At 32.5% G+C, this 15,100-nt stretch overlaps 2 protein-coding genes across 2 annotated transcripts in view; one reads left to right on the forward strand and one right to left on the reverse strand.

Annotated features, from left to right (window-relative positions):
- Nucleotides 1-450, reverse strand: LOC105622627. Its single transcript, XM_012204043.1, has one exon. It carries the CDS (start codon nucleotides 448-450, stop codon nucleotides 1-3), a length of 450 nt encoding a protein of 149 aa, XP_012059433.1.
- Nucleotides 451-3,414: 2,964 nt separating this feature from the next.
- Nucleotides 3,415-15,100, forward strand: part of LOC105622628 (WD repeat-containing protein 7) — a 14,435-nt gene continuing 2,749 nt past the window's right edge. Inside the window, exons 1-19 of the mRNA XM_012204044.1 lie at nucleotides 3,415-3,579; nucleotides 3,662-3,894; nucleotides 3,984-4,126; nucleotides 6,210-6,400; nucleotides 6,621-6,766; nucleotides 7,041-7,061; nucleotides 8,028-8,054; nucleotides 9,239-9,329; nucleotides 9,620-10,034; nucleotides 10,281-10,501; nucleotides 10,663-10,882; nucleotides 11,109-11,223; nucleotides 11,337-11,542; nucleotides 11,950-12,087; nucleotides 12,251-12,319; nucleotides 12,927-13,028; nucleotides 13,845-14,057; nucleotides 14,314-14,578; nucleotides 14,776-14,995. Coding sequence (XP_012059434.1) covers nucleotides 3,415-3,579; nucleotides 3,662-3,894; nucleotides 3,984-4,126; nucleotides 6,210-6,400; nucleotides 6,621-6,766; nucleotides 7,041-7,061; nucleotides 8,028-8,054; nucleotides 9,239-9,329; nucleotides 9,620-10,034; nucleotides 10,281-10,501; nucleotides 10,663-10,882; nucleotides 11,109-11,223; nucleotides 11,337-11,542; nucleotides 11,950-12,087; nucleotides 12,251-12,319; nucleotides 12,927-13,028; nucleotides 13,845-14,057; nucleotides 14,314-14,578; nucleotides 14,776-14,995 — 3,201 coding nt within the window. The remainder of the gene's footprint in view (nucleotides 3,580-3,661; nucleotides 3,895-3,983; nucleotides 4,127-6,209; nucleotides 6,401-6,620; nucleotides 6,767-7,040; nucleotides 7,062-8,027; nucleotides 8,055-9,238; nucleotides 9,330-9,619; nucleotides 10,035-10,280; nucleotides 10,502-10,662; nucleotides 10,883-11,108; nucleotides 11,224-11,336; nucleotides 11,543-11,949; nucleotides 12,088-12,250; nucleotides 12,320-12,926; nucleotides 13,029-13,844; nucleotides 14,058-14,313; nucleotides 14,579-14,775; nucleotides 14,996-15,100) is intronic.

Raw genomic sequence — 15,100 nt, forward strand, 5'->3', positions numbered from 1 at the left:
TCAGTCGGTAGTTCTGCTATCCATTTCTGTAATAACTCCAGTTTCAAGCGAGAAATCATAATTGTAATTCTGATTCTCTAATCTTTCAATGAAAGACATTATTTCGCTAATTCGTAGATTGTCTATCTCCAAATCACTATTCATGTTTCTTTGCAACTGTTTACATAATTTAAATGGTACATCACTTAGATAATGTGGAGCATCAAGTTGTTGAGTCAATTTTGGTAAATTACCATCTGATATTGTAGGGTTCATTGCTGTTCCATCAATAAATGGATATAATCTATTAGGATAAAGAGTATTGTGGTCACCAACATTAGGTGGTAAGGAGGGCCTCCTTCTTTCAATTACTATGAATTCATCTCCTAGATCTGTGGAAGGTCGTTCCTCTTGCTCATCCCTTTCAGGAAGTGAATCCTTGTGCTTCTTTTTGCCAAAGAGCCAAGACATTTTCTATAAAATATTTTTACTTAAAAATTTGTTCTAATTTTTTATTGTAAATAGATAATTGGATAATTCATTACAAAAAACTTACACATGGGCCCTTAACCTCAGGATCATTGACCTCGACAACATATGTCAAAGTCAAGATCATCTGAGCTGTGTAAGTTTTTGTAAAGAATTGAACAAGTATAAATTAACCTATTACAGATTAATCTATTAAAGAAAGAACATAAATATAAATAAAGTTCTATGTGTTGATGAAACATCAACATATGAAACTTTATTTATAACATATTACTAGAACTGTAAGCACTTCTAAAATACTGTCTGCAAATCTCATTTTTAACTTTACAAGCGTTTTCGACGGTGTTTTTCGTCAATCTAAATCTCTAACTTTTACAATGCCCGTTTCCATCAATGTAGATTAAATTTAATCTCAGGTCAATTTATTTTTCGTCTTTTTCCAATTCTAAATGAAGAGTAAGTTGAATCAAGATTAAAATTAATTTGCATTGGTGAAAATAGACATAAGGCAAAGTAAGATTCTTCTTCTTAGAGAAAAAATGACCCTATTACAGAATCGCTATGGTCAGAATCGAAACATCCTATGCGACGAGTATAGTAATAAAAACTAATTAAAGAGCAGGGTTGGAAACGTTACTTTTCAGTTACTTTGCCATTACTTTTTATAATAAATGATTTGATGACAATGTTGCAATTTTTTATGACAGTAACGTTAATTAACTAACACTAAAATTATACTTAAATTAAAAGAGTTACTTTGAAAAGTACTTGTCATCAATATACATTACTTATTGAAAAAAATTAATAAGTAACGTATAATGTTACAAGTAATAAGTAAAAAGTAACGCGTTACAAATTAGGAGTTTTTTTTAGTAACAAATGATTTTTTTCAATCTATTACAAGTAACGATTGACTTTTCTAACTCTGATGTTACCATTACCGTCATAAAAAATTCACAATGTCATTAAAAAATCGTTATTATAATAAGACAACGATCAATAAAGTAGTGGCATTACAAGTAACGCATTATTTCAACCTTGTTAAAGAGTAAAAATTTTAGTGAAAATATAGATTTATGAGTGACATAAAATTAAATGCGCATTTAAAGTCGATCACATTTTCCAAAAATATAGCAATGATGCAACACTCATTGCTTGCGGTGAACTCTGGCAAAGTAAGATATTGTTTTACAAAAATTTTTTAGTCTTTGAAAGATTAAATAAGCTCAAGCTGCATAATTGTGAAGAAAAATTGCGAATTGTTATAAGATGTATGTAAGGGAAAATTGCAGGATTTACTTACATGGAGGTTAAAAAGAAAGCGCACTTATATCACATTCAATAAATGGCCCATACCATTTATATCTGCTTTTTTATTACTGCACTAAACTGCACCAGAATTCTCTTTCTTGTGTTTCCGTCAAATATTAAATATATACCTATTCCACTTTAAATTCCAAAAGTATATTAGTTCAGCCCAGGTCAATCACAAAGAATTGACCCCATAATGTTTACTTAAGTATTGTTTGTTTTGTTTTCTCGGGAGCTGCCCGGGATTGCTCCGAACGAGCCCAACTTGAAATCACTTGAAATGTATTCGCACTACGACATATGATGTCCGTCATACGATGTTCGTCATTCATCGTTATGGGTCGATTTACGGACTTTAATCGACTGATTAATCCATTGACCAATCGCATTTTGATCATGTTATCCAATTGCATCGTAGATCTGTTCACATTTGTACTTTTTACATTCAGCATCTTCGCTTTCTCTCTTTTCAACACCCAAATATGTATTTATTTCATTTTAAGTTCAAAAATTTTTGGGTATTCAAGCAAACAGATCTATAGCTCTGGGTTGCATTCGGATTCCTACCCGGATGCTCCTTAGGTGTCATATCGTTTTTGTTTAACGTTCGGTAAACAACAAAGATGATATGACATCCGGGGAGCATTCAGGTGGAAATCCGAACGCAGCCCTGCGTGGCCAGTTGTAGGGACTTTTGAGACGAAACAGCTGATTGCTCTCGATAGCACTGTCCCCACTATCCGATCAATGGCATCGTCCTTGCCCCTCGGTATTCGATCGATGAGTCTTGATACTTCTTGTCACTCTTGGTACTTGTGGTACTTGGTAATGATTAGTGATTATCAGTAAATTCATCACTGTCATTAGTGATGGTTGCAAAAATACAGTAAAGATTAGGCGATTTTCGATAGATATCGCCAACTGTGACATTTCAACAGGTTGTCAGCGATTGACTCGCGGTAATTATTTCCCTGCCTGGTTCCGTATTCATACGATTATTGTCAGTTTCTCGAAGGCATACATAGTATATGCATACCTTATCGTCAGCAGCAATAGCACCTCATGACTTGTGACATCTTACCGTGATGTAGCAGACGCCTCTAATCACTCAATCAGCTCCCCTCGCCAGTTTAATGATTTCGAATAAATTCAATAAATATGATTTCACGCTTATCAGCTCGTTACATCAAACGCATCCCGTGATCTTACCTTGGTTTCTCTAATTGGTTTCACCTCACCAGTTTTATGTTTGACGCATCGCGTCAGGTAGTCATAGTTGTCAAGTTTGTCATTGTATTGTGTGGTTACCTTTGCCCGTTTGATATCAATATTGCAATTGTGTATTTCAGCTCAGAATGTAATTTACTGCTGGAAATTATCTTTCCCGCTTTGGACATTGTTCTGATTGACAGCCCAGAGATATGTGACTGACAGTATTTATTTTGAAACAATTGTTCTAACATTTAATTTTCCAAGCCAACTCTTTTGTAATAAATTATATTATTTACTTTCTGGTTTGTGATAAAGTTATGTTTTGGTTAATTTAGTTGATCTTAGAAATATTAGCATTGAACAATAAAATATACAGATTTTATTTATTGCAGTATGGTAATTATTTTCAGATTGTCTGCAAAGATGACCGCAGGAACCAGTTTAGTGGTACCCATAGTACTGTGGGGACGCATAGCACCAACCCATTGTATTTCTTGTGTCTACTTGTCTCGGGATCAAAAGACTTTGGTAACAGGATGTTATGATGGACAAATATGTCTGTGGCAAGTGGATCCAGAAACATTAAAGGTATATATAGAATAGATAATAAAGTTGCAGAAAGTTTAATCTTTCATTCATTATTGATTTGTTAAAATGGTTTTTAATATAGATGACTCCGAGATGCCTGTTGGTTGGACATACTGCTCCAATAATGTGTCTTAGTCGAGCTAGCGTCATAATGGAGCAAAATTTCATCGTCAGTAGCAGCGAAAGTGGAGAAATGTGCACTTGGGATCTAGTCGATGGAAAGTGTCGTGAGGCAGTGAAACTTAATAGCGTTCATACACAAATGTTGCCCTATGTTTCCGCAGGTGGAGAGGATGTCAGATTATTTTGCTCTGGGTAGAAATAATATTAGTAATATATATGTTACAATATTAATATTGCATTTTTCAAGAATACATGTATATACGTCTTTTTTTTCATTTTAGATACTATCCCGAGGTTTTAGTGATGGACCCGTTCAGTTTAGAAGTGCTGTTTACCCTGAGCTCCCGCGTCAATCCAGATTGGATTAGCGCCTTGCACGTTTTGCGGCCGGCCAAACGGAAAGGTCGGTTCTACGTGCATACAAGTTAGTTACACTCCATCACACCTACGCTTTATACCATCAACAGCTACCTTCTTCAATTTCACTGCCAACAGATACTGTATAAAGAGAAATCGCAATGTAGCTTGAATTACAAATTTGTTTTTAAAGTTTAGCGCGAGAATTTGATTTGAATCTTTTATCTATTGCTATATCTAAAATTATTTTCTTTCTATTTCTAATAGTTTTTATATAGTCAATACTCAATATTTTTTACATAAAGAAAAATTCAGTAACGCGAAACAGTATCTCTTGGTGTTTCATTATTTTGTAAACTTATGTGATCCTTTTTAAAATTTTTGAAGAATTTTAAGTAAAGAACTGTGGATACTTAGCGGTAAAGTTTCTCCTTTTCAATTGTGTCTTCGATTGATTTTTGTGTCTGATGAATGAAATTAAGTTGAATAATAATTCTTATAATGATTATACTAGTATGATTTTAAAGCAACTAACAATATTTGAGGTACTTGTACAAATGTTTCTTTTATATTTAGGATTTTCTTAGGATTTTCTTAGGATAATCTGCTATTTTATCATTCTTTTATTAAGCAATTAACCTCAAGAAGCTTTATGTTTTGAATATAAACAGGAATTGTTTTTTTTTTTCATCAATATGTTGAGCTATTATTTTTTTATAATCTATTACTCAATTTTACGTGCGCGAGTAAAGTCATTTACATTATATCTAATTTGATAGTAGCAGTTTTATATATCTAATATTTTTGGATTGATCACTTAATAACAGTTACATTGTTGCAGCATGTTAATGAAACCGGACACATATGTCAGCGCTAATGCGTTGGCAGTCGAGGCTGTATCACTTCTTTCGTTTATTTTTTTTTCTTAATCATGATTCACACATCTCTTTGCAAATTATCAAACAATATAATCATTAGTACTAACTCGTTTCATTTTTTTCTTTTTAAATTAACATAGTACCCATGAAACTATCCTGTTACTCATATATGAATGTCATCTATATTTATGCACATTGCATTTCATTACACTTTCATAACACTTTCACCTGGTGTACTATGTTTCTATCTCTATTCGTAAGTATATATATATGTGTGTGTGTGTGTGTGTGTGTGTGTGTGTGTGTGTGTGTGTGTGTGCGTGTATGTATGTGTGTGTAATATTATAATATAATCTATACACGCGTGCAACATTTAAGTTGCACGCTCTATTGATAAATTTAATCTCCCGTATCATTGTGACAATTAAAAACATATTAATTAATTAATGTTTTAAATCATATTGAATACTTCATTGAACAAAAAAATTATTTAATAAGTGAAAAATATTTTTTCTATCCCTTTTTCTTGTAATTTATAAGAGAGTTTTGGATGAAATGCTAGTGTTTATAGCTTTAAATGTAATTCGCCCTAAAATTAATTTCTAATTTTTATAGCGCTTTTTATATTTATAGTAGTTATACTAGAATGTTAATTGATAGTCAATATTTTCTTATTAATTGTATGTGGACTTATAAAATCATTATACATAAAGTCAGATTAATCGTAAACAAAGATCTTGAAGTAAATTAAGGATAGGACTGTTCGCAAAAAATACAAATATCAATATCCATTAAGCAATTGTACATATTAATACTCTTTTAATTAATACTCTTTTAATCATTAAAATAAGATTTCGCTTAGTCAAATTAAATAAATCAAATACAATAATTTTTTCTGCATAACTGGAATTAAGCATGACTTTGCTGTAATTTAATGCGTATCGCTTTTTACTCCATAAAAACATCTGGCATGTACGCGTAATACGTTATACGTATACAGAATTATTACCGCTTCACGAATATTATATTGTGTATCTATGTAGAATAATGCTATCTTTAATCCTGTGACATTACTTTAGCTGCTTTATTCAATCTGACAAATATTTATTTGTAAATTAATTATATTGATTAATTGAATTGCTGGCAAATTTTTTTATTATTAGCGAACAACAAAATTGTTCGAATTCCTAACGAAACATTCTATCGCTTCAATTGCTACAATGCTCTCCTAGATTTATTTAACGCGCAACAGGCGCTTCCATTCGTTTAAAGACGACGTCGTATTGGCTCTGACAACAACGGGCACAGTCAAGGTGTGGACGCTTTTGGGACACGAAAATCGAAACAGCGAGCCTTTATACGAGCATGAAAGCAAACAGATCCGCTGCTTGAATGCGCTTGCGATGACTTGCTGCCCCTATAATCAGAGAACAGTGCTGATTGTATGCTCTAAGTATTGGCAGGTAATTACTATTGTACTTACTATTGTACTTATCATCAAATATATAATTAGACTTTTAGTTTTATTATAAAAATTAGAGATTACATCAAATCAGATTAAATAATTTCAAGAATAGAATTTCAGCATCAGACGTTTTTTAAAACGTTTTATGTTAATTGGCATCTGTTATATAATCAAAAGCTGCCTTGATACTGCAATATATCATTGGAATAATTTTATAGATATTTGATGCCGGTGATTTCTCGGTTCTTTGCTCGATAACTGCCCCACGTGGCGAACGTTGGATGGCAGGTGATTTTTTGGCGGCTGATAGGGTCATCCTGTGGAGCGATGAAGGTCATGGATATTTGTATAAACTTCCAGCAAAGTACGTACTGTTTAACACAACGTACGCGATAAGTTTCTACGATAAATGCCACTGATTGTCGAGTATATTTTAGAAATATTTTTTAAACAATTTGGTTTTTTCTCCCTAATTGATAGTAACGTTGCTCGACAAACGAATTAATTTTTTCTCTCTCTCTCTTTCTCTCTCTCTTTTATACCTCAATTTAATATTTTCAATTGAGTGACATAACGTAACAAATTCAATACGCGAATATTGAATTTTATTGATTAGCACATCCCTTTATTGCTTCTAGGATTCTGGTACAACTTGACAGGTAGTTTATTTCCGCGTATATATATATATATATATATAAGTATTAAAATTCTTTTGCAAATAATATCTAACAATATTTTTGTGTGAAAAAAAAGAGTATTAATAGTTTAGTAGCATGATCATGGTTACTAAAGTGCACTTTATTGATTTTATGAAGCAGTTTATAGCGATTAACAAATGCTGAAATAGCGATTTAAATAGCTAAATACTTCATCATAATTTACGTGATACATCTTTAAGAAATAATTTCATAGATGTTTCACAGCTGTTATTTTAATCTTTAATACTTTACGTGTATGTGAATAATAAGTGACATAAAAAAATATCGCCAAAATTACTCTGAATTTCTAGCATATTTCTAGTATATTTAACTGTGTTAGGCGCGTTAAGTTGAAAATAAGTTCTCTACTTTCAATTATAAGGCTGAATGCTGTAGAAGCACTCGCTGGCAATGCACACGTTCAATATTTTATTTTTTACCTTGTTTGTAACCATTTCATACGCCTACATATTCAGAGTTACATTATTGTTTACTAAAATCCCGCACATTTAATAACCCGATTTCATGAAATAAAAGAAATAACGCATCTTTTGTCTTCATTATTCCATTTGACTTCTATAAGACATATAAAGAATATTTCGAATGTAATTTTTACACACATAAGTTAATAATGAAAGAGTATAATTAATAAGTATTAATAAAACAATATAGACTTGAACGATGATCAATTATTAATTAAATATAGTTGTTTTATGTATTTTATTCTTCCATATGAAAATAATTATCGAGTTCCTCTTTGGGGGAGTTTTGTGGGATTCGGGGTAGTTTAGCATTTGGCTGAAAATAGCACAGAACACAACTTTCGTCCACGTACATGAATTAACAATTAACACAATATCTTTTACGGTGATGTCTTTTTCATATTATTCACATCTACTGCATTCTACGCGGGATCTGGTGTTCTAGCAAGCTGAAGGGCAAGGCTCTCAGCAGGTAACCCGCATTATCACTTGTACATGTTCTTCATACTGTTCTCTCTTTTTATTTTCCTCTTCGTCTCTTTATGTTATTCATTTTTGTCCATTCTCCTTCATCTTTCTCTTCGTAAACACAATAATTTGCTTTCTTCTTTGGGACAAGGTGATAATAAATTTAGTAGAATAGTATCGTGAATTACTCGTATTGATGTCATTGGTAAAATTACAGTGTACAAATTCATCAAATTTCACGTTTTGTTTTAACAAGTTGTATTACATTATTAATGACGCTCCTAAATACCCGATGGTATTTTCATCTTTTCTCATTTTCTCATTTTTATAATGAATATCAGGAATTCTTATTTACATATAAGCCTTTACATACAAGCTCGTACATATTCGTTTGTATACTTTCGTTATATGTTCTGCAGTATAGTACACGAGACACGCGTGTAATCGTGTCCATCATCCTTGACAATCCTTGACAATCCTTAATCGCAATTCAAACAGATAATATAGATGAGGTGAAAGAAGGTAAATGCGAGGAAGAATTATTGCCATATTTCATTACTTATGTTCTCATATTCTGTTTGCTTTAAGTTGCTTTGCACTGTTATTATTAACTGTGCGATTAATATTAATGTAATAACGACGTGACACAAAGGTAATTCGTTTGAAAAAAAAAAAATTTTTTTCTGAGAGCAAAATATTTCAGTATTAAAAAATCAGTGCAAATAAATGGAAGAAGATATATATATTTTGTATTTTCAAGTTTATAATTTTTTTCTTTCTAGCACAAAAATAATTCTGACTATTTTAATTTTAAAGTATTAATATTAAAAATATATGTCCCAAGTTTTGACCTTTTTTATTTCTACCTTTGTGTATCGTTTATAATGATCTAAAAATCTGCTGTTGCTTTGAAAAGACGTTTACTTACAGCGTTTGCTTACTAGTAAACCTAGTCAGCAAATAGACACGCATATTTGAAATTGCAATATGAAGCTTATGCAATGTGAAAAGATAATTACTATTCTTGGACACGTTTTCGAATATGTATCTCTAATATATAAAAGATTTAAATGCTAGTGCATTTGGCAATATTCTCTTAACTATAACATATAAAAAACAATGTCCATGAATAGTATTTTATTTAGATATAGAGATGAAAATAATGAATCTTCTTTTTATAATATACAGTAGCGTCGCGGATAATAAGGACTTTCACACCGCCAGTGCAGAGTACGATCAACCATATCTGTACTGTACATTAATGCAACCTGGAGATAAGGTAAGAAATTTTGTTTCCATATATTAATAATAACAAATATTCGTGTATCCTTGATAATTTTATTATACGCATCTTTTGATGTTTCATGTTCAATTTTAAAACTCTATATAATTTCTTCTTTTATTCCTCAAAGTTTCTTTTGTCTTAGAAATTTTGGATTCTAAAGATTGCTAGTCGTAGAATGCTCATACATAACATTCTCAATTTTTTTGCTCCCACTTTTCTCGATTTCTTCTAATTTTTACGTATTTTCTAATATACACGAATTTTCATCTTCTATGGTGGTTCAGCCTCTTTCCTGCCCTCCGGCCATGCGACTAGTTACCGTGCAGCGTCAAAACAAGACTTTAAAATATCTGTTACGTGGAGATAGCGAAGGTGTCGTTATCCTATGGACAGTACCGGAGGTGACAACGCAACAACTCGCCCAAATCTGTCAGAATGATGGATCATCACCACCAGCATTGTCACCGACTGTGAAGACGAGCCTCACCGCTGCCTGGGACGCAATGAGGCCGCCTCCTGTAGGGATACTTGATCAGTTGGATACAGGAGATGGTCATGGCATCAAGCTCACAGCTTGCATATACTTGCCTCAACAAAGTCGGCTGGTCGTTGGTCGTGAGGATGGTAGTATCATTATTGTCCCGGCGACGCAAACTGTAATGCTTCAGCTACTCCACGGCAATCATCAGCAATATGATGGTACCGTATTTTTATTATTTCTTTAATTAAATTTATATTTTAAATATCGATAATGATGAATCTCTTTAACAATAAGCTACATATTTATTATTTCACGATACTTATACAATAAATTAATACGACACAATATAAAAATAATAATAATAATTAAAAAATAAATTATTTAAAATGTAATAACACTAATAGCTACAACTCACTTTAATATCAGAATTTTTTTGAATTTTTAATTGTTCTTTATATATTCAGATTGGCCACCACATCAAGTTCTGCTGGGTCACTCGGGACGAGTAAATTGTTTACTTTATCCTCATGGTGCAGCACCTCGTTACGATCGTACTCATCTCGTTTCTGGTTCTGTGGACTTTGCTGTTTGCCTCTGGGATTTATATGCCGGCACGTTAATCCATCGATTTTGCGTTCATGCCGGTGAAATCACGCAACTGATGGTGCCGCCTGATAATTGCAGTGTACGATTATTTGTTTATTTTTATCATAAGAATTTACAATGATTTAATTTAATTAATTTTAAACTGCTTCAATGTTAATCCATAAGAAATATCTGCTAAAATTTGCTAAAAATTGATTAATGTTTAATTTACAAAAAATTACGTATTCTTATTTTATGCAGCCTAGGATACAAAAATGCGTTTGCAGTGTTGCATCGGACCACAGTGTTACATTGCTCTCATTAGCGGAAAGAAAATGCGTTGTGCTTGCTTCACGACATCTTTTTCCAGTTGTAACTATCAAATGGAGGCCATTAGATGATTTCATGATAGTTGGATGTTCAGACGGTGCTGTATACGTCTGGCAAATGGAAACTGGTCATTTGGATCGCGTATTGCACGGTTTGTTTACTCCATACTCATTGATTTCAACTACTGAATATTTTTCATAATTTTTTAATCTTTCAATACTTCGGATTTTTCAAATTTTTACTTCTTCAGAGTTTTGAAAATACTTATTATGTTACACTCTGTCTTAAATTTTGTTATATTTCTATATTTTAAAAATTGTACATAAAATTTACGCGCGCACGCAGGGACAGCGAATTGTATATTTTTTTTCTTCTAGGCATTATTGCGGAAGAGGTGCTCTACGCTTGCGACGAGAACACTATAGCGGCAGCCGGCGGATCCGCCGCCGGCGGTGAGTTGGGACTAGCTAATCCTGCCGTGCATTTTTTTAGGTAAATGAAATCTTGCTGCATGGATGGTGAGAATCTTGCGTGTTCTTCAGCGAAGTAAAGCCTCCGGGATAACGTTCTCCGACGTTACAGTCCATTCGATTTTTACTTCTCAGGGGCTTGCGCCATCGGAATTTATCGGCGATCAGACATGCGACGCAAAGAGGACTGCATCAATTGCAACAGCTACATGGTGGACATGGTCCCGACCATGGGAGTCAAATAAAAGCCAAAGGTTCGCCACTGATGATTCAAGGATTCAGAAGTAACCCGAAAGATCCGGAAAGTCATATTCTATTTTTCGACATAGAAGCGCTGATAGGTATGTAATTATTATATTTCACCTCTTATCACTTCTTTTAGAAAAATTGAACTTTTTTTCTATCTGTGTAATTCTTCTTTTATTTATTTTAGAGCAGCCGTCGATAACCTTTACCTTGAACAAATTTTATCCGTCGATCGTCCTTCGTTAAAAAGTTATTAACAAAAAAAGTTTAAAAAATAGTCTCTTTTCTACTACACAAAACAAAAATTCTCTGCTTTAAAATATATTTTACGATTTTCCATGCGAAGTGATTCGGGGTCGTCTTGACATATGTCAAGATCAAGGTTATCGACGGCTGCTTCCCTTTTGTCCAGTTTTACCTTCATTTTTAATCTTTGCACTGTATACTAATTTATATTAGAGCATCAGTTGTGATGATAATTTAATTTCTTTTTTCACTGCAGTACAATTACTCAGCGATGAGTATGGTGCCATGTCGCCTGGTTCCTTAGAAGCACAAGGACTTATTTCCGCTGCCGAATATCAAAAAGTTGCAGCACTCACTCAGTCCGCTAGTCCCGATGCTCATAAGAAAATTGTTGGTAAGGATCTTATCATATTACTCTGAATTATTAAATTTTATTATTATGATAAAATATGTTATATTTTAAAATATACTATTGTAGATAGGTACATCATTTCTTCGCAGTTGTATCCGTTTAAGAATAAAGTATTGAACTTCTCTATTAATCTATCCTTTTGTAGACTTTTTTGGTCGCGTCAAGGATAAGGCGGGTGATGTTGAACGAATATTGAAGGAGAAGGATCGTCACGGTATCGTGTTTTCTTATTGTTAACTTGTTATTGTTCTAATTGTCAACTTTTTTCATACAGTAATATATGTTTTAATTCACTGTTTACTTATTTTTTCATCTTAGTATCTTAAAATTTTTATGTCTCACATCGTTGAATTTTTTTTAATTCAAGTAATTATAAATTTCTCTTCGCAAATTTGGTCACTATACTAGATTAGTGCATACTAAAAGCTGCTTAAAATTAGAGAAATTAAACGCATCATTTTTTTTAACAATTAAATATTCGGTAATATTATCATGTTATTTAACAGAATGCGTATGTTTATTTCATTATCGAAGTTTGAGATTATGTCATTGCATTTAGATATTTTATATAATAGCTTTTAGTGTGCACTAATCCATTGGTGAGAATGATATTTTTCTAATTCACCATCATTCTTTTCTAATTCAAATGTAACTTGAGATTTCTCATTTTTCTTTAGTAAGGGTTTTAGTATTAATGTTTCTTATTTTTCTTTAGTAGTATTAATGTTTTTTTTAGACTGGTTCAGTTCGATCATCGGTAGATATTTTCTTGTAGTATTTTTCGATTATCGTGCTATCTAAAGACAGATTTTTTTCTGTAGGTATATTGGCTAAGATGAAGGAGGGTGCAGAGAATGTGCATACTAAATTACAGGCCAAAGCGGAAAGCGTCGGCCTCAAGCCGTCGACATTTGACGGCAAAGGTTAGACATGTATCTTTGACAACGACAAGTTTTTATAGTTCATGATTACAGTGTGTTTCGCACGAATTTATTTTGTATTTTAGAATTCCTATTTACACTTTATGATTCTCACATCAATAGATAGAAGTCATAGTTAATTTCTTCAAAGCACTAAATAATCCCCTTATCATCGGTCCCTATATTCTCTACATTATGTTTTTAACAATTCCATTATTACTAAATACCAAATCGAGAATCATCAAACAAGGAGATGAATCATTACTATTAAGATATAGCTTTAATTTTATAGATATGTACGCTTATAAAAGCCTATAAACAGAATTTAATATATATCTTCACTGAGTTATCACTTGCTTCTCTTTAATATAGTAATTGATTGTGATGCGTCTTTTTCCATTCAAAGATTATAAACAGGGTGTCTGGTAATCTCATCGTACGTTTGCATTTAAATTTGGCGGTAGGCTAGGAGAAGTTTTTATTTGATCTTTAATAATTAATTTCTCGTTAATTATTTCGAAAATCGCAAAATGGTACAGAACTTTTCAACTCGATTTAGTTGGTTCTACTTTTCCACAAGAATACTCCGGTTTTTATCAGACACCTTGTATATTAGCTATTTATGCGTGTGTTAATAGTGAGTATATTTTAGGAATTGTATTTGATGAATTTTTATCATTACATTTATATTTATTCTTTTATATAATCTTTTATATAATCTAAATTGTTTTTCAGTCGCATTACATCATAGCTGTTTTTGCTGTTTTGTTAAATATTTTTAAAAATTATTGCACTGTTTATATTTATTTGATTTTGCAGGCGACAGTTGGAATAACAGCGATGCGGCGAAGAACAATTTAAAGCGAAACGGTGCATTCAGTGAACCAAATGCAACGATGGAAGTAGCGCAGTTGCTTTTGAGTCTTCTGCACGCCTGGGGCATGGATCCAGATTTAGACAGAGTTTGCGAAGGAAAGTTGGGTTTACTGCGACCTATGGTTCCTGTTTCATTCGGGGTGCTATCCAAAGGAGGTATGTCTTAATGTGAAATTGTGCAATGTATATTATTTAAAAATAACCATCTGCTACAATTTATTGCATATAGTCATGGTTTTAAAATATTTGAAAAAGGTTTGTTAGTCTAGGCTCTAGTTTCTATTCATTTACATTATATGTACAAATAGTAATTATTCTTTATTTAATGTAAAATATATTTAAAATAAAAAAGTATTAAACATTTTTTGTCAAATAAAAAAAAAATATATATATATATATATATATATTGCAGGTTATATGTCACTGTTATTACCAACTTGGCAGACGCAGCTCGAGCCAGTCGGTGAACCTGCAACTCAATTGGAGCAACGCTTGCCCGCTGAACTAGTTAGGCAAGAAAGGCTCACTAGAGCATTCACAGCGAGAGCCCATTGGGAATTATCGACAACCTTAACGAGTAATCATTTATTGGCAGTAGTTGCTTTATCGAATACTTTAATGTCGATGAACAATGCAACATTTGTACCTGAGCAAGAACGAAACCGCAAGATGCATAGGTAAATTAATATATCTTTAAAATGATCAAACTATGAATAACACTAGAATGCAGTTAATCATTCCTAATTATTGTGTATTTGATTCTTATTTCAATATATAGCATGTTTATAAAAAAGAAAATTTAAATCTGATTGTACATAAAGATATATGAAAAAAAAGTTTGAAAAATAAATTTTAATAAAACCGATTTTTAAAGGCCGGGTAATAGAAGTGCAGTAAACTGGAATAAGACAGAGGAGGAAAATGAGGAAATGTACACAGTACAACAAGCGCAGATCAAGCAGGGTTGGTCTCTCTTAGCTACCTTACATTGTGTATTGTTGCCTGATAAAGTTGCGGCACAGGGTGGCGCGAAGACCTTCAAACGTCCACAAGTAGAGATGATGGCACGAAGGTGGCAACATCAGTGCGTGGAGGTTTGTTGCTAAACTATTGAGAAAGGGGGGGGAGGGGGGGGGAGGAGGGTAGGGAGAGAGAAGATATTAAGATTCTTAACTTTACTTAAACTAATTATTGTAATA

Source organism: Atta cephalotes (assembly GCF_000143395.1).
Source record: "Atta cephalotes unplaced genomic scaffold scaffold00047, whole genome shotgun sequence".
Taxonomy (NCBI): Eukaryota; Metazoa; Arthropoda; class Insecta; order Hymenoptera; family Formicidae; genus Atta; species Atta cephalotes.